We start from the raw sequence: 24,631 nt of genomic DNA on the forward strand, positions 1-24,631 counted from the left end.
TGTATATGCATAAATTTATCTTAATAATAAAGATACGCATTCATGTCTACCTAAAATCATGATGTTCATGAATATAAGTTGAAAACAGTCTTGCACTGATACAGTGAAAACTAATATTGTAAAATATTTTTACAGTGTAAAATAACTTTTCTATTTGAATACATTTTAAAATTTTAGTTTATTTCTAATGCAAAGCTGAATTTTATCAGTCTTTACTTATATAGTGATTTGCTTCTTAAGAAGCATTTCTTATTATCAATGTTGAGAACAGTTGTGCTGCTTAATATTTTTGTGGAGACTGTGACACGCTACCATTGAAAAGTTTGCATTTAAATTGATCAAAAGCGACAGTAAAGACACTTATAATGTAACAAAAGTTTCTATTTCAAAGGAATGTTTTTCTTTTGAATTTTCTTTTCATCAAAGGATCTCAACTGTTTTTAAAATTGATAATAGTAAAATATGCAAATCTACATAAAATCTACAGTAATTTCTGAAGGATCATGTGACACTGAAGATTTGTCTTAATTATTCCAAACGTTTGACCACTAGTTTATATAATAATAATAATAATAACACTTAAGCAAAATTTTGATAAAGATCTTGCTCAAGGTATTTTCCTGGTATTGTTCTTTATTTGTCTTCAGATGTTAAAGCTAGTCTCTCTCTGACGCTGTCCAACAACTGCAGAGAATGTGTGTACTGAATACAGACTGTAATGCCATGTAATGCTGTTTCAAACCAGCAGTGTCTAATAGACATAAGATGCGGTTGTAGAAGCATGTGTTCTTTAAAAACAATGCTTCTTATTCATGTAGCTGTTTGTCTTTTTGTTCAGTTTTCCCACACGTCATACTTTTCTGTATTCTGAACAATGAAACTCCTTAGTCTAGGAAGAAAAAATAGTTTTGCTGTCAATAGTCATATTCAGAACAGGCTTCCTGTGTGTGTGTTTGTAAGAGCGAGTAAGGGTGGGAATGTGTGTAATACAGCTTGCAGGGATCTTTACAGCAGTGAAAGTTCAAGCTTCTGCCTGTGAGGGAAAACTGACCAATGAGGAGGGTGGAGATCAGCAGGAGGCGGAGTCTAAACTCCACAGTGGAGAAAGTCAATGGGGAGGGAGTTGGCAGAGTGTCAATAGTGTGAATCTAAGAGCGATGCAGATCTGACGCACTCTTAACTCACGGGAGTTTGCAGCTGGAGGGAGTGTGTGCAGTGTGTTTTTAAAGAGAGCACACCATCGGCACTGTGAACAGGAAACACTTTCAATCCGATTCACTTTTGGGACAGGACCTCATCCTCTCTGCCCCTCCCTGACGTGTTTGTGTTTTTAAGCTGAGATGTGATATTGCAGTGCCACTATCGGCTGTAGCAGGCTAGTTTGTCATAGATAAAACTGGATCCTGTTTCCTCCTTTCTGGATGCACTTGCTTCTGCTCAGGGTGACTTGGGGAGTTCAGAGGCGTGAGTGGTGGCACGGATCTGAAGTCAAGCTTCAGTTGTTCACAGGAGGTGTGAGATGAATTCAAGCCGGAGTGGGATGTGAGGGCCTGACGGGCCCAGAGTCAAGTCTCCCTCTCTGGGAGCAGCCAAGGGATGGGCTCTGCCTCTCCTCAGGAGCCTGAGAAAGATATGGAGGGCTATTACAACCTTATGCAGGCAGGATCGGAGCTGGAGAACACGCTGCAACGTAAGTATACGTTCATATTATGTGTCTTTAAAACTATTTTTGTTCATAAGGACATCAGTTTCTCAGGATGTTCACTGGCGATTTATGCAGTACTGCAAGGATTATGTATGCTGTTTTTAACTTGATGGAGTTTTATGCATAACCTAGATTTTATAATTTGATAATCTGCTTGAATGGACCAGACTCAATCTTTGTGTAATTGAAAAGCAGAGTAATTCCAGAAGTTGGAAACCTGAATTATTTTATTTTAACCTTTTTCTGAAACCTTAATATTAAGAGCATTTTGATGGACAGAGACAGTAAGCTGAACATTCGATGTGAATTTGGGCCAGTAGCGAGATTGGCGGATGAAAATAGAAGTTGTACTGTATATATTACAAATGGGCGCCAAGACACAGGAAGTAGAGCACTGCTATTAACCCCCTGCCCTTCTCGCTGGCTCTAAATTCAGCTTTAAACCCAGAGAATGCTCTTTAGACCATGACTCAGCATCTTGGGCCATCCTTGGGCACTTTAATGCATTTAAAGGTTTACAAGTCTGAATCACTCCATTCTAAGTGTGTTATGTAATATTTACTTTATTATTATATCTCGGGTTGTTGGCATCTGTCTCAGTGTCGGGGTAATTTTTATGTGAGTGCAAGCGTCACGTCTGTGTTAAAGTAAAGCTTTGGAAAGGTGTTTGTTTGTTATGTTGTAATGATGCAGTGTAATACGAGAGAGCAGTTCCTCTCTGGCCGAGCCAGGTTCACAACAACACTCTGACACAGAGCCATTGTGAACACCTGTCTGGATCCATGCTGCAGCACGTCAGAATTTGCTCAAAGAAAGAGAGATGTTAGTATTCCACAGTATATTTGAGAAATCTGAATGCATTATTTAAATTCACATAGTTAAGTTCACAATTATGATTAAACGTATGTAAACCTGAATTAGCTTTGAGGTGCAGTTTTAAAGCTAAACTCGTTTTGAATGCTCTGTTTAGTTAATCCTCAAAAATGAACTCTGATCCTTTCATTATTCCAACCACATTTCATGACAGTATGTACATGTTTATGCGGCATATAAGCATAAACACTTTAGTGGGAATATTGTTAATCTGGAGTCCTACTTAGATCTGGATTTAAACTTAAAATAATAATAATAATATTTATTATAAAACTGATTTACTCTCTGTTAATGGAAATTTAAATGAATGTGTTAACACTAATCTTATGGCATTTGCATTTTCAAAGCTACCACATTTATACCAGATATAGTGGCCACACTTTATGAATATAATTTATGCATGTCAGATAAAATATCAAATCAGTAGGAATTTGTAAACCAAAGATGCTTGAGTTTTTCTCACAAATAAATTTACTATGTCAATGTGATTTTTAATCTTTGTAAAGTATGTCATGTGTTCAGGTGTTCATCACATAAACCACTAATGTTTGACAACCAATGCATTTGCCGTCATTTAAACAACATTTTGTGAAAAGTTTTGCTTGAAAAAATTCTATTTGAGTTGATATGTAATACATTAACATTCATGTGTATGTGTAACTAAAGTGTCCAAATACTTTTAGGCTTAATGTATCTAAAAACATGTTTATCTAAGCTAGTCACTGTCTGAGGATTGGTGCCTTTGTAAATTTAATGTATAAAAGCACATTTTGTCTTAACAGCCTTCTTCAAAATGTATTTAACATTTACTTAAGCACTTTTCAATCAAATATCAGCACGTCAATCAAAATGCAGCAATTATGCAACACTGAAACTGATTTTTTTAATATATATATATATATATATATATATATATATCAGTTTTCACACTTTTTTCTCTGAATCTGAGCATGGTTCAGATTGACAGGACAGATCATAGTCTATGTGTTGCTACTGAGCAGTACAGGTTTATTTAGTGAGCAGATTTCAGACTGAGTTAAGACATGTTCACATGGACAGCACCTGAATGTGTTTATTTTACACAGACTTGTTTAATATCTCTGAACACACCCTCAGGAGTATAAGGTGTGGTTTCCCATCTGTGTTGTTTTAGAAAGGCGAGCTGCCTAAAGTTAAAGTGTCAAGCCAGTGCTGGGCTTTCTTATAAAGCCTGAACACATGGCAGATCAAACACAATGAGCAAAAATACACCATTATTTAATATTTAGTGACTTAGCAGATGCAATAAATATAAAATGGAAAGTAAGAAAATGTCTTAATATAATTCTTTATATTAAAGGAATAGTTCACCCAAACATGAAAATTAGCTGAAAATGTACTCTCCCTCAGGACATCCAAGATGTAGTTGTAGATGTAAATGTTGTATTTGAGCTTGTTTCTTCATCAGAAAGTGGATCCTGTGCAGTGAATGGGTGCCATCAGAATCCAAACAGCTGATAAAAACATCAGTAATCCACAAACCAGTCAAATCAATTAACACTGTGAAGAAAAAAAGCTGCGTATTTATAACAAATCCATCAGTGAGGGGTTCTGACTTCAAACAGTTGCTTCTGGCCAAAATATGAGTCCATAATATGAATCTATAAAGATAATATCACTCTTCCTCTAGTGAAGTCATTCCCCTTTTGCCCTCACACATCAAAATCCATCAACATATTTGTTAAGAACCATTTTGGACTGTTTTCACTTCTAGACTTTGTTTGATCTGTGCATATTTCTCTCCTGATTCAGATGAGACAACTTTTCACTGGACAAAGCAACACTATGGATAGAGGACTCGTATTTTAGCTAGAAGCAATGGTTTGAAATTAAAAGCGTTTACTACAAACATGCAGCTTGTGGAGTTACATTATTTGTCGATTGCTTGTAGATGTTTCTATCATCTTCTATCAAAGATGTGTCATCTTTCTGATGGCACCCATTCACTGCAGAGGATCTATTTATGAGCAAGTGAGGCAATGCTAAATTTCTCCAAATCCGTTTTGATGAAGAAGCAAACTCATCTGCATCTTGGGTGGCCTAAAGGAGAGTAAACTGCCAGCATTTTTGTATGAGCTATTTCTATAATTATTAATATACAGTATTTGCACACAAATATTCATTGCACAGACCTTAAGCTGTATTTTTTATTATTATGTCTATTGTATCATGACGCTTCACATTTGCCTCCCTTAAAAAATTAGTTAGCAAACTAATGGAAGGCTAAAACTTTTATTGCTACTTTCTAATGTAGACCCTCTTGTTTAAGTTCATCTCTCTAAAAACGTACAATGTATATTATTTCTCCACATCTCCATATCTCCAATTTTATAATTCTCATTAATTTTACTTTTGAGGTGTGTATTTAACATTTGAAACTGGTGAAACTGTCTTGAATGCTATTAAATATTTAGTCGTGACTTCATTCACATTCATCTCTGCCCCAGCATCCTTATATCTGTTGGAAACTTATTAAAAATTAATGTCAGCATTTCTTTTTTATTATAATAGGTTAGTTATATTGATAGCAGTTTTTACATATTATAACAACTTTGATTGCATTCTTCAGGACATCATCCTTTATTTAGGAAGAATAGCAGGTATTTTTTATCAACCATGGTTATAGTATAGCATGTACACTGTAAGTTCACTCAACTACATAGTTTGTTATAAAAACAAAGGGAATCTTTAAAATGTGCCTTACAATCTTAAAGCTTACATACTCCAATAAATATGTGCACTTATAAAGTAAATAAATGTACTTACAACTTTGTCCAAGCTCCACATCGTGACAGTCATTCCCATTATGTCTGCATTGCACTTTGATGGATTCATCTGCAATGGGTTCTGGTGGGTTCCAGTTTTGAGTTCAGAAAACTGAAAGAAGAGTTTGTACCTTCAAACTTCATCTGAACCAAGATTACATCAGCACAATCAAAAGGGCGCACTCCAAACGAACTCTGAGGGAGCTTATGCGTTTCGCTTATAAGGTGCATAAAAGGGACAGTTTGAGTATTTGTTTTGTTTTTTTTCCCTAATTTTTAATCTACGTATAATGTATTTGACGGACATCTTTTATGGATTATAAGATGCCGTCAAGTTTAAAGAAGTTAAAGAAAGGCCATCTGTCCATCTTGATGGTTCTGCAGACATGAATGCATTAGACTCATTGCTGCTAACTACGTACTAGTACTAGTACTTGGTTAGAGAGTCGCACTTGCTACCCAAAGATTGCGGGTTCGAGTCTCGGTAGCAGCAGGGATTGTAGGTGGGGGGAGTGAATGACCAGCGCTCTCTTCCACCTTCAATGCCATGACTGAGGTGAGACCCTTAAGTAGGGCACCAAACCCCCAACTGCTCCCCGGGGGGCCACAGCAAAAATAGCTGCCCACTGTTCCGGGTGTGAGTTCACGGTGTTTGTTCACTACTCACTGCTGTGTATGTCCAAGGGTTAAATGCAGAGCACAAATTCTGTGTATGGGACACTATACTTGGCTACACGTCTCTTTCACTTTCCCTTCACTACTAATGTTGTCAATTTCACTGAGGAGTCTATTAACAGACCATAACTCATTTTATATAGCACTGAGATTTACAGCTGCTTGTGGTTTGTACATGTGAACAATAGATGGTGCTGTTTCTGAAATTTCACATAACTGTGACTAAACCAAATGAACTGACAGAAACATGACTTAAAGCTTGCTGCTGTGTTATTTATATGTGGCTCATCTTCATTGTTTCCTCAGAGGTCACGGTCCCTGTGAGTATGCAGGAAGTGGCCGGCTACATTGAGAAACAAGTGGCCTATTTATCAGGTGGGGTTTCCAGTTTCTGTTTTTGGAGACATGAAGTATGAGGATTTTATACATGTGGATTAATGGCTTGTCTAAACATGTCAGATAAATTTGGAACAGTGCCACAGAATTCGTGCTTGAGTGAGAAACTGATAATTTGATGTTTATTTGAATTCCAGGGGGACGTGGTGAGGACTCTAGTGTCATCATCACTCTCCCAGAATGCTCTGCTTTCAGTGACATTCCTGAAGAAGCTCTGGCCAAAGTTCTTTCATACCTCACACTGATCCCGAGGTTTGTGTCTAATATATACAAGCCTCTCCATCTCCCTGCATTGCAGTACAGCAACAGTCACGTATTCTTGTCACATAAAGCCTAGCAAAAGCTCTTACACAAATTGAGCTATTCAAATCAAAGTATTGTTAGTGTGCTAAATATGCAAATATTTTGTAGTTATATTGTAGATACAATACAGCAAGGGTCTTTTAGGATGAAAGAATACATTTATCCCTCCATACAATGCAAACAAATGCAAGTGTACATTTACATACATACTGTATGTTCAGATATACTGGTTGTTTAAAATGTCATGTTCTTAACCAAGAGCAAATGCAGTTACTGTGACACGTGATTCACTCCACATGTTTCCAGAACACGACAACCTGGTGTAAAATTTATCATCATTTTAGACCGAAGATTGGATACATGGGCCTCAATCAAAACGGCATTGGCAAGGCTAGCGGTAAGAGATTGCAATATATTTTATTTATAATAATTTATTTATATTTAATGCAGACATGTGAAAGGTGTTCTATTATTTTAATTGATAATTTACCATTATTATTATTATTATTATTATTATTATTATTATTATTATTATTATTAATGGTTTAATAAAAAATCTTGTAAATCTTTAATACTTTTTTAAAATATAATATTTTCTGCCAAAAAAAGTATGACCCTTAATAAAAATATGTATATTTGTACAAATAACATGAATTTTTGACTCATAAATATCAAGCTGTTTGTGGAGTTACTCTAGAGATGATTCGAACAAAACACTAAACACAATATTTTATATCCTTAGAAAACATAATGACCTTGACACATGATCATAAAAGTCTGAATTTCAGCTTTTTAAGGATTTTTAATAATATCAGGACGGTTTCAGTTTAAGCCATACAATCATGCATGCATACAGTACATACAAAAATATTTTTAATTTATAAAGTGACAACATCTGCAACTTATATTTATTTTTTTGTGAACTTATTGTATTATTGAATAGCTTAATAGATCCAGGGAAAACGTTAAGCTTCATTGACCCTTATATGTCCTCTGGGCATGGAATGCATCACGCTTCTGTATTTACTGTGTGCTGAACCGGCCTTGTCGCTGTCCGCGGTGCTGAAGTGTATGAGCGCAGTTTTGCAGTACAGCATGCGCTCACAGACCAATTCTTTGAGCTGTAGGCTGAATAAATAACTAAATGCGACACTTCTAACTGAAGTTTGCGTTTAAAAACAGCTTGTGTGAAACCCGAGCTCACTGCGAGGCAACGGGAATGCATGAGTTAGCACAAACCATGGGCAGGTTTTTACATGATGACGCTCTTGGGGCGAGGGAGAGGTGAGGAGACCGCAGGAGAAACGGTGCAGCCACCCTCCCGACTCTGCGGCGATGAATCCTGCAGATCGTCCACTGCACCGGGCACCGGTCTACCACAGCAGGATGGGCGATCTCTTAAAACATCCTCATAAAACATCGATCACTATGAGTGAGCGAAACTGCAGGCGAGGACTTCCGCGGATCCGCCGCTCTACGGTAATGTGTCTGGAGTAGTTTCGTTAAAGAGTTGGTCTGAAGTTTGGATGAGCACAATGCGGCAGCGCGAGCTCGTAGCGGTACACTGCGGCGCGACGGACGGCTTTAGCTTAGTCACCCGACCTGAATAAATGCTAGCGGAGGCGTTATTAATGTAACGTATAAACAAATGTATTATCATGCATACGAGCAATAACCGAGTGAATGTTTTCGCAGATGATGCTACTGTTTCCAAATACGTAAAGACGAGTCAATGTCGTGTTACTGTGAGCTGTGTGCTAGGCTGATCTATCGTGAAGTCCTGTTTCTGTTTGTTAAAGTAATAAAAGACACTGCTCAGACAGGTTTGTTTCAAATACTTATGTATCGCAATGTGATTCAGCTCGTGTCAGCTCCTATGATGAATAAACTACATTTATAGTAGCTGTCATTCTGCAGGGAGCAGCTAATCAGGCTGGTCATCTCGTGTAGTTAAGTGTTAACTAGTTTGAGCCTTGTCTCATCCGTTTGATTGACAGCTAGTTGTTGTCTCTGCAGACTCATTGTGAGTTGTCAGTGTGATTGATGGGGATGATAGTATACAGGACATACAGTAACAGACTCGATTCAGTTAATATTCAAACTTCAAACTTAGAACACATTTATTGCACATTATTATTATTTTTTTTCTTTTAATTGAGTTGCTTTTATTGTAGGCATCCCATGCAGTGGAGTCCAAAAGTCTGAAACCATATTGAAAATCTGGGATTTAAACTTGGAAATAAACAGAAACCTTTGAAAATGGAAACAAAGAGACATTAAATGAATTCACAATATGATTCTGCACCATTTCTAAGTGACTAATCAAATGATTAAAATTGTGAATTATGAACTCTTTGTACAGATGGTCAGATGTTCTTGGAGAATATTTGCTAAATGTATAACTTGGGCAACCTTAATTTTTATTTTTATTTTTTTTAAATTGCAAGCTTTAAATATTTATTTAAGCTTCAAATGGTGGAAATTATTCTTTCAATTCCACTATTGAATTTGCACTAACTTTTGATAACTTTATTCAACCATGGAATTTATTGTGGTGGAATAATTGAATTAGTAATTAAAATAGTTTTTTTTTTTTTTTTTTTTTTAATCAGTTTTAAACATGTAATAGCTGATTTTTTTTAATTGATTTTAATTTTGACATTACGTCTGGGACAAAGCAATAAAACAATAAAATCTAATCATTAAAAGGAAACTGAAATATAGTGAAAAATAAACTGTATGCAGGGTAAACATTTCCATGCGAGGCAGCAGTACATTGGACCCAGAACATTCCTTAAATATATAAAACCTCTTTTCTGTTTTTCTTTATATCCCCCAGGTTTAAAGAATTCTTCATGCCTTTATCTGCCTGTTTTTAGGTGGTCTGTCTGTGTTTGTCTGCCATACTGTTATCATCTCTCTCTCTCTCTCTCTCTCTCTCTCTCTCTCTTTCTCTCTCTCTATGTCTTAGGAATCATTCCCTGGAAACCTACACCTTGTGTTGGTGCTAAGGCCGACCAGCTTCTTCCAGCGCACCGTCACAGATCTCGGCTTCCGCTTTAGTCCAGAGGATTTTATGCTCAAAATGCCTGTATGGCCCATTGCACTCATTTGTAATTTTATAATCTACGTGAAGTCAGTAACACCCTGACCTGCATGTGTGTGTCTGTTTTTGGTGGTGATGCTCAGCTCTGTCACAGATCTGCTGCGGTACATTGATGAGAACCAGCTGACCTCAGAGTTTGGGGGAACTCTTGACTACTGCCACAGTGACTGGATTGTCTTGAGAACAGTAAAAAATGATGGTATTGATACATTAATGAAATACACAGAAATATCACATTAAACAAGGTAGTCCCTTTGCTCTTTACAGGCAATTGAGAGTTTTGCGGTTATGGTTAAGGACATTGCTCAGATGCTGCAGGCGTTTGGAACAGAGCTGGCTGAGACACATTTATCAGAGGAGTGCAGTGCTATTGAGTTTCTCCTGCTGTCCCACACAGAGAAATACAGGAGACTTAAGGTACAGCTCAATGAAACACTCAAGTGTAGAGAATCCTCTCACTTTCCCCTTATTGATTATTTCTGGTCTTTAAAATAACTGTTTTAGTAACATCAAAATTTAAGCTTAACATTTATATAAATAAACAATACTGTTTAAAAGTTTGGGGTTGGTAAGTCAGTAATGTTGGTAATGTTTTTGATAGAAATCTCTAATGCTCAACAAGGATGCATTTAGTTTAGATGCATACATTTAGATGCATACCGTAAAAACAGTAATATTGTAAAATATTATTACAATTTTAAAGTGCAATTTCTGTTTTATCATATTTAAAAATGTAATTTATTCCTGTGATGGCAAAGCTGAATTTTCAGCATCATTACTCCAGTCTTCAGTGTCAAATGATCCTTCAGAAATCATTCTAATATGCTGATTTGCTGCTCAAGAAGCATTTATTATTATATTATACATATTATTATTATTATTATTATTATTATTATTATTATTATTATTATTATTAAATAATAACAAAAAATGTAACAAATAAATGTCTTTACTGATGCATTTAATGCAACCTTGCTGAATAAATTTTAATACATGTTTTTTTCTTGTTTAATATACGTTTCAGTGTTGAAAGAAATATAAATATATATTTTGCAGTAGTCTCTCAATTAAGGATAGTAGAGCTGCATGCATAGTAATTAGAAAATGTTTTGCAAAATTACAAAATAATTAACAGTAGCGTAGAATCTCAGAAATAGACAAGTAACTCTTGACAGGACAATCTATTAAACAGAGCGCCTGTAACAGCCTGGTTTTCATATCAGATTAAACATAGCATTTGCCCTAACTAAAGGAAAGCCTTAAAAAAAAAAAAAAAAACCTAGGGGAGTAAACTATAATTAGGGTACACAGACCATGAGAGTACAAAAGCTGAATTCCACTCCACTTCACTTTTAGCTCCAGTCTTGTCTTGCGTTTTTATCTGCGCTCTGGCTGTTGTTTTGTTCCATGATTCTGTGTTGTCAGTGCAAATTGTTTTTGTTATTATTCATGGGTGAAGATGCCATCAGATCTGTGATGAGAGAGGGGAGGCAACTGCTCTCTAACCTGGAGACTTCAAGGAAGGAAGGGGACTCTGACACATGCTGGGACATGACACAGGACTGGGATACCATGCAGAGGTGTAGAGTTTGTTCCTGTTTATTTTAAAACAAATAGTCTGCATTCCAAATACACATCATGTTTTTTTATTTCCAAAATAATGTGAACTTAAAATCATGCTTTCTGACACGTCCTTACTGCAGGCTGCTGGCTCAGCTCACAGATATGGAGATGGCGTTTGATGGCTTCTTTGACAAGCACCACCTCAAACTGCAGCAATATTTGCAACTGCTGAGATATGAGCACAGTTTTCAGGAGGTGAACTGCTTTTCTATCCCTAACATTGAAAATAGTGTCTAATTGTTTTAAGCATGAAGACATTCTGACGGCTCACAAACAAATGCTTTATACAAAGCCATTGCTGCCATTTGATCATGAAATGATTCTGATTGTTCCCACCCCGATGGGTAGTTTGTCGAAGCAAGAAGTAAATTTAAATTACATTTAATAATTTAATTTAAAGTGACTTTTTTTCAACCTTTTTGAATGTTTATTTATTTATTTATTGAGTTTTGGCATTGTATACCAACACAATTTCTTAATACTTAATGCCTTAAAATAAACATCTTGCTTATTTTGAATAAAATTGAGCAAGACTATAATAAAAAATAGCAGAGAATTTTGATATATGACATGACCAGGCGATAAATAAATATGAATAAGAATTAAACAATATACAATATATTATATATATATAAAAAAAATAATAATAATACAGCGCATGCTGTGTAAAACCAATGGTGTGAAAGGCAAAAATAAATAAATGCTGAAAGCTGATTGTTTTATTAAAATAATACTATGTAGCACTGATTATTTAATTAATCAATTGATCAGAAATACAGTAAAAACAGGCAAAAAAATGCCTTTTTTAAGAGCAAAAGTAAAGAAAAGTGAAGGATATTTTTTCATATTATAATAGGAGTCAATGGAAGTATTTGATCTAGTTTTCCTAACATTCTCTTTTCTGTCAGATGGAGTACTCTTTAGAGAAATTAAGAGCACAGGAAAGGAAGATAAGCATCACAGGAGAATCCCTGTCCCAGAGTGTCAGAAAGCTGGACAGTCTGGAAAAACATGCACAGGTAGTTGCATTATGCCTTCCTGTTCATGTTATAGTGTTAGTCACAAACATATTTCTGACAGCATTGTGTGTGTTTCAGGAGGAGATGAGTCGGGCTCAGGTTCTTATCCTGCATGGCCATCAGCTGGTTGCTGGACACCACTATGCCATGGCTCTAATTATCCAGCGCTGTAATGAACTCAGACATCAGAGTGACACTCTGACCTCTGCTCTCAATACTAAACGCAACTCCCTGACACAAGCAAAGACCCTACTGTGCTGCCTTGAAGAGGTGGGCTAACACATTCACTCCTTCTCTTTTTGTGTATTTTTTTTTTTTTTACGATTATGAAAAAAATATATACCTTATTGATTTTTAGTTCCTTCTGCTATCCTTCATGGATAAATACTTTAGGTACTTTTTTCTGGATTCTTTAATGAATAGAAAGATCAAAAGAACAGCGTTGATTTGTAATATAATTCTGAATCAAATAATATTTATAAATACTGTCACTTTTGATCAATGTCATGCATCCTTGCAAATAAAAGTATTTAATTATTTCAAAACAAGAAAAATCTTTGTTTCTTTTGCAGGCTCAGCGGTGGTGTGATGATGGCGCTTATCTCTTGGCCAATCAGCAGGTGGATAAATTACAGTCGAAAGAGGGTGCACAGGCAGCTCTTCGAGATATCGAGAAGTTCCAGGAGGCGGCGCCACCACTTCTCGGTGCAGGCGAGGATGTGCTCTTTCTGGAGTATGAATCTGTGCTCACTCCTTGTCTACAGGTAAACACTGTCAGACTACAGAAATGAGACTAGATTCCAAACGTTAATTCCTAGGCATCCTTTTAGACAGTCATTTCAGAAATGTAGCTTCTGATGGATGCATTTGTACCCTCTCAATCTTAAATATTTGGTTATTCTAGGCTAAATATAAATGGAAATTCCTTACTGTGCTGTGTTTCAGGCTCATATAGAGAAGACATTTCAGAAGCATAGTTCTGTGCAGGCTCTGATTCACTCCAGACAGAACTGCCTGAGGAAACTGGCACACAAACATGTCCGACCAATCCAACTGGTGGCTCCTCGTCCAGAGAACCCACCACGTGCAAAATCCCCCCTCTTCTCCCCCAAACATGGTATGTGACAGTGCAATATTAATTTTGGGTCCAGTTATCCTCAATATTTTTCAGCCATGAGTTCTCACAATCTTATCAATCATTAATCCTTATTCATAAGACTTTGCACTAAATGTTTCATATCTGAGAGCTGAAGCTAGACAACATTATTCTGTCATGTACAGTGCATCACTTGCTGCAGTACAAAAACGAAATCGCACACTTTAACCTGTCAAGACGCCTGATCAAAGCTTCTTCGGGTGATGACAAGAAATCCTATTGTAACTACTATGTACCTTTACAGATGCATGGCTGCGCCTTTTTCCAAATAAATATAGTCTTATATTTATTTGTTATAATATATTACATATAGTCAAATGAATGCCTTCATGTAAATTACCTGTTATTTACCCCAGAATGCAAACCTTTATTGCATGGCTCTGTGGAATACTTGATTCTAATTGGTCAATAGTGGACATCAGCTGTCAAATCCTTTTGTATAATGACCATTAAACTGTATATTTCACTAGTGACCATGGCAGTTGATACTGCTTAATTTGTTCAAATGTATTAGATATTGAATATATGTTTATAGAATAAAAATATATTACGGAAGAAGATTATGAATTAGTTAATTTTGAATTATATAATGGGAGAGAATAAAAGAGAGATTCAGTCTTCATGCATTCAGTATTCCTGAGAGATCTGAAGCACTTTAAGATGGAGAGATCAAGGGAGGAAGCCAAAGAGACTTGCAGAGCTAACCTGACATGCTATGATGTGAGTAATAGCCAATTAAAAGTGATCTGACAGGAATGCAATGTAAAGTTGGATCTGTAGCTGAAACAAGAGATTTAGGGAGGATTTTATTCACCTACAGAGGTCATAAATTCGTATTGATCTCTGAATGACTTCCAAAGTCAAATCAAACTGATATTATGTTATGCCCAGTGCTGTTTGAATGTTTTTGATTATATGATTTGATTGCACATAGTACTGTGGATGTCAGCGTTTTGTGCTGCAGTCACTAGTCTGTAACTGCTATATTTAAACATGCAACTTCAAAACAATATTCTCACAGTTCTTGCTGATGCTGCACTTGTAAATGTTTTGAAACATACATACATACATACATTCACATTAATTCTATGTTGTATCCAACTGCTTTTCTTGTATTGAATCAGATTTTAATTCCAGTTTAAAGTTCACCTTTGACCTCCCACTACCAGGCAAAAGAACATCAAGGAAAAGCCCAAACTCCAGGAAGGTAACAGCACTTTTTCATTTGGTCTTTATAAATAAATTTGGGAGGATCTTTTACTACCAAAAGTCTTAACTTACTACCAAAGTCAGAATTTATACTACAGTGGGAAAAGAATCAGTCCCCTTTAAAATAATCACATTTTGTTGCTTTGCAGACTGAAATGAAGACGGACACAGTTTTTGTTTTATCCAGCTGTAACATCCAAATAAAAGATATAACACCAACATATCAAAAAAATTCAAATAAAAAATCAGAATCACAGAGTTGGAAAAATGAGAAAAATGACTTCTCTCTGAAAACAGGTGTGGCTGATCACCTTCTCAATGGTATGCAAAGCCATTTGACTTTCAACTGTGATCAACTCATTTTGATTTGCTCAGCATGAAAAGAGCTTTCCTGGAGCATTTGGTAGTGGCATCCTTGGTAGTGCAACTGAAGCAAAAGGCACTGTCAAAAGATCTTCAGAAAAAATGCACCTTGAAGATTCTGAGGCAGATGAGACTAGAATTTAATTATTTGACACCAAACGGTATGTCTGGCGGAAATCCAAATACAGCTCACCATCCAAATAACAGCATTCCTACAGTACTCTCCTATTTTGGAAGTGTTTTTCTGCAGCAGGGACTGGAGCACTTGTCAGGATAGAAGGAAAAATGGATGGGGCAAAATACTGTCAAATTCTTGAGGAAAATCTGCTGCCCTCTGCCAGAAAGTTGTCAATGGGGAGAAGGTTTACCTTCCAACATGACAATGACCCAAAGCACACAGCAAAACTGAGCACACAGTGGTTGAAGGAGAAAAAGGTGAATGTCCTTGCATGACACAGTCAGAGCCCAGACTTAAACTCCTCTGAAAATCTGTGGAATGACTTGAAGACTGCAGTCCATAAACTGGCACCATCAAATTTAACTGAACTTGAGCAGTTCGGCAAAGAAAAGTGGGCAAATATTGGCTAAATGTGCAAAGGTAGTAGAGACAGAGACATACCAACAGACTTAAGGCTGTAATTAAAGCAAAAGGTGGTTCAACAAAATACTGATCACTGGGGTGATCTTTTATCCAACTCAGTGATTCTGTTTTTTTATTTTTATTTTTCTGACATGTTGGTGTTATATCTTTCACTTGGATGTTATAAGTTGCACTGAACAAACACAGCTGGATAAAACAAAAAACTGTGTCTGTCTTCATTTTCCAAGGCTGATTTCATAGACTGTGTCCTGAATACAATTAAAAATCACAATGAAATCACATTTTCACCATTGACAAATGGTAAAAATATTTATATTTTACTGTATATTCACTTGAGTGTTGGGCAGTAATACATTACTTAGTAATGCGTTACTGTAATTTGATTACTTAATTTAACACGTTACAATTTTCACAGTAAGTAATTAGAGTATAGTTACAAAATGTTAATCAGATTCGTTATTTTAGTGTTAGTTTGATGAAAGGTTTCAGTGTTTTATAATCTAGAGATTGTAAAAAGGATGTACAGTAGCACATGCACTGTTGAGTCAATGCACAGGGTCTATGCACAGAGTTAGGCTATAATACGTGTTTCAGCGTTGAGCAATGCAATGCTGAAAATTGCGTGCTCACGAATCCTCTCATTATAACACGAATTGTAGACATTATGAAAGATTCTTTATGCATATATTTATTGTGTTATAACTGAGATTTGTAAGATTGCAATGAACTAAGATGTCTTTTTTCTGCCATGCCAAACCATGCACACAGCAGTCGCTTGCTTTAGCTAAAAATAACAGTATTCTGTGAATGTTGATGCTTTAATAACAAATAATTATTGGGGGAGTGTATGCTGGGATTTCATCAATTTCATGGAGAAAAAAAGTAACGTAACTAGTAATCCAACTAATTACTAATTACTTTTGAAATAAAGCGATCAGAACACTTACGTGATTACTTTTAAAAGGAGTAATCAGTAATCAGTAATTTGATTACATTTTCAGAGTAACTTGCCCAACACAGACAGTAAACGATTTTAATTTTACCTCCAAGATTGTTTGAATGTAATCTTCATGTGACAAAAAGTTGAAGTCTAATTATAATAAATAGTTTTAAATAAAAAATCAATCACTGACTGCCTGAATTGCCTCAAGTTGAAGAAACACCAATATACTGTATTTCACTTTTTTTATACTGAATGAAAGATGTATAACAATCAGAAAGGATGTAAAAATGCTGCAGTATGTGTAATTTGATTAAATCAACACCATGTGTTGGTTTCTTAAGGAAATCATTTTCTGTGTGGTTCAGATCGAGGTGATTCATGACTATCAGACGAACAGCTCTCCCCCGTACAGTATAGATGGAGAAGACGGCACTGATCTGCTCACACGGTGAGTCTGCTGTCTGACACTGTGTTTAAATGACACACTGATGTGTCTGTTGACCCTATGAATGTGTGTGACTCCAGACATGTGATAAAGGAGCTGATCGAGACCGAGAGGATCTATGTTGAGGAGCTGCTGGCAGTGCTCCTGGTAAGATGGAGCGTAAAGCTGAGGTGTTGATGTTGTGCATTTGTTTATGATCTCTCTCACTTTATTTGTCTGGATTTGCAGGGCTACAGGGCTGAAATGGACAATCCGTCTCTTGCTCCGCTCCTGCCAATAAATCTTCGCAACAAGAGTGATGTGCTGTTTGGAAACTTGCCTGATATCTACAACTTCCATAGCAGGCAAGGCCACACACAGAGAACTTCATACAACGCTGCCAACGGCAGGAGCATAGTGTAAACAATAGCTTCAGACCGAAATATGATTCTGTTTCCTGTGAGATAAAATAGCAAATCCTTAGCCTCTGAAAATCAGACACAAATGCACTCTCACAGTTTTGACTTCAAGACACCTTCATAAAAAAATCAAACTTATCGGATTGGGCAGCTGTGTTTGTCAGTGGCTTTGAAACCTGTCTTGCCTGCTGGGTCTTCATCCCCGGGTGAGGCAAATTGCCAAATTGGTTGACTGCAGGAGGCTGTTACGCCAATTAAAGCACTTTAATTACAGCTAAATGTCTGTTGGTCAAATAAGGATTTGATTAAGCCAATGAGAGCTCAGCTGGAAAGGAGCGCGTCAGCAGAGCGGGGGTTCTGATAGACAGCTGTGTGACCTCTCACTGAGTGTCAGTCAGTCTTATCTATTACAGAGATGGAAAAAGGAATATTACTACTTGGAATTAAGGAACTGAAATAGTTGCTGAACTAATTATGCATATTAGATATTGTGCATGCTGAATTTGTACAGCACATGCTATAAGTTTATATGTTTACACATTATATATGTACAGTTTTGTACTTCAAATTTGATTTCATACATACTAATTGAAAGTGAAAAAAAAAGTGAAACTGACGTCACGTGACATGTCGCCAAGTATGGTGTCCCATACTCTGAATTTGTGCTCTGCTCTGTTAAAACGTGGCTAATTATATAATAATATTTGAAAATATATACACTACCATTCAAAAGTTTGGCACCACTAGGATTTTTAATGTTTTTTTTTAAAAACATTAAAACTTTTATTCAGCAAGGATGCATTAAATTGATAGAAAGTGACAGTAAAGAGATTAATTCTATTATAATTCTATTATAATTCTATTCTAATTGTAAGACATGTAAAAATAATATTTCAAATAAACACTGTTCTTTTGAACTTTCTATTCATCAAAGAATCCTGATTTTTTTTTTTTATTACAGTTCCAACAAAAGTGTTTTTAAAAATGAATAATAAGAAATGTTTTGTGAGCATCAAATCAGCATATTAGAAGGATTTTTGACAAATTCAGCTTTGCCATCACAGGAATAAGTGAGGTTTTAAAATATATTGAAATGGAAAACAGTTATTTTAAATTGTAATAATATTTCACATTATTTCTGTTTTTACTGTATTTTTGACCAATAAATGCAGCCATGGTGAGCACAATAAAATTTTACTGTCCCCAAATTATTGAATGATGGTGTATTACATAAAATTATATTAAATTATGAACAGCTTGTAGTTTGGCAAGCTAGGTTTACAAAGGAGCTTCCCCAGAATTGTTGCTAAAGTGTGTGACTTGTGTCTTCTGTTCTCCAGTGTCTTCCTGCAGGATTTGGAAAGCTGTCTGGAGAGCCCTGAGGCAGTAGGGGCATGCTTTCTGGAAAGGGTGAGGAACTTTTTAAATCACCATATGAGACTAATTTCAGGTTATTGTTCATGTCTTTCCAATTTATTTATTTTTTCTCAAAACATATCTAACATAAAATATCTGCCTGTTTTCAGAAAGACCATTTCCATTTATATGAATGTTACTGTCAGAACAAGCCTCGATCTGATTCCTTATGGAGGCAGTTCTCGGACTGCCCATTCTTTCAGGTATCAAAACCATTCTCCATCTATAGAAATACTTGCAGCACACTAGTATACATCTAAAAAGAGCTCTAAGATGTGTCCTGTGTGTTTCAGATGTGCCAAAAGAAGCTGGAACACAAACTTGCTCTTGACTCATACCTGCTGAAACCAGTCCAGCGCCTTACAAAGTATCAGCTCCTATTAAAGGTGCGAGCTTCATATGAATCTAAATCTGCATATATGGTGTTGCAATTGTGAGAGAAATTGTGAGAGAAAATATGAAGTTTTAGATTCCATAGCAACTTTGCGTAATTTTACTCTATTAAAAAAAATAGTTTTCTGTAGGAATATGTTTGTCCATTAAATCAGAGGAATTGTGTGTGTTTGATAATAGGAGCTTCTGAAGTACAGCTCAGGCTGTGAGAGAGTTTCTGAGCTGCAGGGGGCGCTAGAAGCTATGCTGGACTTGCTGAAGTCAGTCAATGACTCAATGCACCAGATTGCCATCACCGGATATGAGGTGAGATTTTTACCAACTTTAAAGTGAGAGTGTGTGAATGCGTAGTTAACATGTTGTATGTTGCAGGGGGATCTCAGCAATCTGGGCCGCGTGCTTATGCAAGGCTCCTTCAGCGTGTGGATTAGTCATAAGAAGGGTCCAACCCGTGTGAAGGAGCTGGCCCGCTTCAAGCCCATGCAGCGACATCTGTTCCTGCATGAGCACGCACTCCTCTTCTGTAAGCGTCGAGAGGAACATGGAGAGAACGCTGACAAAACTCCCTCCTACAGCTTCAAGCACTGTCTTAAGGTACGGCACACACTGTGCTAGGAGCACATATACAATCTCAGAAAGCCCTGTCAGCATCACATGTGGCTGCATTGTTGTATGTCAGCCTGTTTACTTATGATAACATTTCCTTCCTTGTTTTTAAAATGTGGTACTACATCATAAGATGTGACGGGATAAGACATGTTTATATAGCAGGTAGATTCTGTGTTTTCAGAATCACGTTTTTTTTTTCATCTGTGAGTATAAAATGCTTTTTGCAGATGAGTGCAGTCGGCATTACAGAGAATGTCAAAGGAGATGTGAAGAAGTTCGAGATCTGGTACAGTGGCAGAGAGGAAGTCTATGTGATCCAGGTGAGAAAGCTTAAAGGGACAGTTCATCCAAAAATGAATGTAATAGCGATTCTTCTCAACTCATTTTCAGAGACGGTATTTCAGTTAGATGCATCAAACCACAAATTTACAGCGGTTACATTTGATTTGTCTAAATTATTGAAACTTAGAGAACTACACATTTATTAAGTTTCGAATATAAACATGATTCAGTGTCAAAAGAGCATCTCTAACAGTGTAATATTCAGACACTGACATATTATGTGACTTTCATTATTTCTCATTCAAATATATAAAAATAATTAAATTACTAAATTAAAGAACTTGTAAATTCAAAGTACATTAAAAATATAAACCTCTCAAATTCTCAGTATTTAGAAAGAAAAATTATATGAAAAATATTATAGCATTATTATTATGGCTTCATCCATGAAGTTTCTGTCAGCAGCTGTCTTTTATAAAGGACATAAAATGCAAAATTATTAAGAATGTCTCATGCTGCTCTTTACTATACAATTAGAGTAAAAGTTACAAAAAAATTAAGTACAATAAATAAACTATATATACACACACATTCACCACTGTTATGCAAAAATTTCTCATAGGCACCCACAGTGGAGGTGAAGATTGCTTGGCTGAACGAGATCAGAAAGATCCTGACCAACCAGCAGAAACATCTCAAAGGTCTCAATACATTTCCCATGATTAAATGTCACTGTTATTCCTGCACAAGTACTTTGAGTAATGTGTGATCTTCTCTCATTGGTCCAGAAGAGTTGTGTCCCTCTGCTGCAGTCTCAGAGCAGATGCAGATGTCTCCTCCTCTCTTAGTGAAGTAAGAATCCACTAGTGCACAGATCACTGTTCGTGAGCCCCTCTTTAATCCCTGATCCAACCTTCATATTCAACACTCACCGATCACTCTTTCTTTCCTTGACCTTTTTGATTAGTTTGGCTTTTTTGATGTTTTTGGTTGTTTTATCTGTTAGATGTCTCTTACCTCGCAGAATCCCAGCAATTACTTCATTACTTTCCCTGCTTTTACAGTCCCTGCTTTAGCAATTCATGTGATGTGTAAGCATGGTTCAAAATTAACTTGTTTAACTTGTGACTTTGTTAACTAAGAAAATTTACCAGTCATAAATATACAGGTGATACAAAAGATTTTGTGTGTTTTTTAACTAAGAAAATTTACGTTGAACTTTCATTTAAACAAAGAATTCTACAGAAAGAAAGAAAGAAAGAAAGAAAGAAAGAAAGAAAGAGAAAAGAAATCAGAATATTATAGTGATTTCTGAAGGGTCATGTGACAGCTTTGCCATCATTAAATAAATAAATTACATTGTAAAATATATAAAAATATAAAGAAAATATCTCTATCTATCTATCTATCTATCTATCTATCTATACATATACATATATAAATATATATATATTTATATTCTATATATATATAGATACAGTTTTTTTTTTTTTTAGTAGACAGTTTATGATTTATATGTCTTTAGATTTTAATGTATTAAGATTTTAATTGTGTCATATCAGTGAGGGTCAGGGTATAGTTATTAAAACTCGCCAATGCTGTTTTACTCTCATTTGGCAAGTGTTAATTTTGGACCCATGTATGAGCCATATTTAAAACATATTACTTTTTGTATTTGCATATACAGAACCCATACACATTCAGGATGTCCCATTTAAACGAATCAATGAAGTGAAAGAGTATGAAAAAATTTCTGATGATAATGAGGGGAATGAAGCTGCTGTGTGTGGTTGCCTATCCTCCCGCAGGGCCGTGCGGCCTTCCAGTGGGGTTCTTAAGGGCTGCCTGCCCTGTCTGGACCTTGTGTCCCTGTCGGGGTATGTGTGTGTGTGCCTGTGCGCTCGGAGCCCACACCTCACTCACCCCTCCCATCGACAGTGAAGCTCAGTGGTAAATCAGGCGGTGGGGGGGGGAGAGGGGGGGCTGTTGCTCCATTCTGTACTGTCACATAAAGGTCTGCTACGGCCACTCTGTAATCACAGATTAAATTGTCGTCCCCTTCATACACACTCCATCCCTCCGATCTCACCAGCAGTACCCTTATCATTACCATAACAGGTAGATGCTTTGCCAGCATCTCTGCATCTGTTTTGCATGACATGGAAACAAAAGCAAACACCAGAAGAGTTTGGTTTGACTCCATTGTTTTGGCTGTTAAGCAGCACTTCAAAGACGGGCCTTGTTTTCGAGATCAAGACAAATATGATAAAGTGGTTGTAACTGGCTCAGCCTGTTGAGTCGTATATTTTGACAAATCTAGTCTGCATCACCTTATTTTTGCTCCATTTTCTTATCAGCACGTCTCTATGCTGTTATAAAAGAGTCATTTGCCTTGCAGGCCTGAAATTACTGCCATCTGTCCAGATCTGCCAGCTTCTTACATGGTTTGTGCTGAGCTGATGGTTGGTTTGGCTCCTGTTTTATGACTAAGAGATGGTGTATGTGTGAATAATTGTTGATTTACTTCATGCTCTGCTCTTGCCCCACAGCAAACAGCAAAGAGTGTCAGTCAGCTCAGAGGAGACTGAGTCAAGCCACAGCAGTCCAGACCCATTCAGCTGTTCAACCCAGCATCAGTGCAACAGACACAGTGAGTGTTACACACCAAACAGCATGCACACAACTTATCTCTGTTTAAGTATGCAAATATAGAATGTGTTGGGCCAAAACCATGCATGTTTAAGGTGGTATTAGTTAATTTTTTAGTACAAAATTTTGTCCTTAACTGGACCTTTTTGAACTGTAAAGAAGACCAAAACATAGAGTGAAGTGTATTTATGCATTTGCTATATGTGTCACATAGGAAAATACTATGATGAAATGAGATGTTTTTGATTTATATAAAATCATTCTACTAACTAACATTGATATACACTTGCATATAAATATACAGGTAACACTACCAAAACCTATTTTTTTTAAGGAATTAATTCTTTAAGTGATCAAGGTATTACATTTTTCAAAACACAGTAAAGACTTTTATATTGCCACTATGTTTTGGGCCTTAGAATGCACTTTTTGCAGCAACATCACTAACAGAAGATTTCAATCATGTGCTGCTGAAGTGTAATGCTTGCTGTTCAAAATAGCCAACACACATTCATGTTTCTATTGTAAAACCATTATCCCTGTCACCACAAACTTACAATATTAGGCAATAAGCTCATTAAGCTACACACTCAGTTTTACTGTAAGACATTAAATTCAGCATGGTGATTTTTCCAAGCTTATTTTAAAAGTTGTGTTTATACATATATCTCTGTTTAAGTATTTCATGATATTCATTATTATGTATTAGGATTTTACATATTGAAACCATGCAGCCCGGTGTGTTATTGTTGTGTGTAGGCTATTTCTTCACACCTTATTATGTAATGATAAATCTGTGAAGGTCCTGGAGGACTGTTTTGGGAGCATGTCGTTTCTGCCATCTATATCACCCGTCTGACACTGAGAGAGGAGGACGCTGCTCCCGTTTGGTGAGTTTTCCTCAAGGCGTGTTTAACGCAGACATCCCACAGTCCTTCACCTCAGCAATGTGCACAGTTCCTCCCAACACTTTTTTTTTTTTTACTTGAAACATATGATCATAATAGTGTTTGATTACTCTTAGGCTTCTTAACCATACAAGCAGATACAGGGCCTTCATCGAGTGGTTACAAAATGGCTATATTCACATAGACTTACTTCATTAAGTGTGGTGATGTCTTCTACAACTAAACAGCATGGACAGGTAAAGAACCCACAAATGATGGCTACATTGGTGCCACTATGTTTGTGCTTGAAACTTATAAAGAATATAAACACATAAAAATGACATGTGAGTTTTGAGTATTGTGTAATTTGTAATTTGTTTTGTGTTTTGGGTGTTATATGTGATATGAGAGTATTGACATGAGTGGTCACCACACTGGTGCAAAGCTCAAAACACTCTGTGAAAACATTAAAGAGCATGTGATTTCTAAAGCCCATAAATGAATGGTATTTCAAATGTGGTTTTTATTTAATAGGATTTACAATGATTTATGCTGAAACATGCATGCGGTTGAAGTATTTCATGACCTATCTGTGAAAGGAACAGCTTAACCGTCTGACACCGATTGGGCAAAATTCCGTTTGGTGAATTAGATCCCTTCAGTCACAGTTCCGGCAAACACAGGTTGAACTGTTTGTTTTAAAGGGGTTGCTGGCAGGGGCCTTCATCGAGTATTAAAAATGGGCCACATGCTTAAGTGTGGTATGTCATACACCA

General features: G+C 36.4%; 1 protein-coding gene across 1 annotated transcript; it reads left to right on the plus strand.

The window, feature by feature from the left end:
* The first annotated feature begins 977 nt into the window (after positions 1-977).
* On the plus strand, positions 978-24,074 carry LOC109101486 (proto-oncogene DBL-like). The gene is made up of 28 exons (XM_042770549.1): positions 978-1,690; positions 6,364-6,432; positions 6,591-6,705; positions 7,063-7,153; positions 9,728-9,847; positions 9,932-10,048; positions 10,130-10,279; positions 11,321-11,442; positions 11,566-11,680; positions 12,394-12,504; positions 12,583-12,774; positions 13,077-13,268; positions 13,450-13,621; positions 14,830-14,867; positions 17,142-17,224; positions 17,302-17,368; positions 17,450-17,565; positions 18,960-19,029; positions 19,146-19,238; positions 19,329-19,421; positions 19,609-19,734; positions 19,801-20,022; positions 20,265-20,357; positions 20,942-21,020; positions 21,108-21,171; positions 22,869-22,969; positions 23,771-23,858; positions 23,993-24,074. Exons 1-28 carry the CDS (start codon positions 1,597-1,599, stop codon positions 24,072-24,074), a joined length of 3,075 nt encoding a protein of 1,024 aa, XP_042626483.1. The 5' UTR covers positions 978-1,596.
* The last annotated feature ends 557 nt before the right edge of the window (positions 24,075-24,631 follow it).

Source organism: Cyprinus carpio, chromosome A14, assembly GCF_018340385.1.
Source record: "Cyprinus carpio isolate SPL01 chromosome A14, ASM1834038v1, whole genome shotgun sequence".
Lineage (NCBI taxonomy): Eukaryota > Metazoa > Chordata > Actinopteri > Cypriniformes > Cyprinidae > Cyprinus > Cyprinus carpio.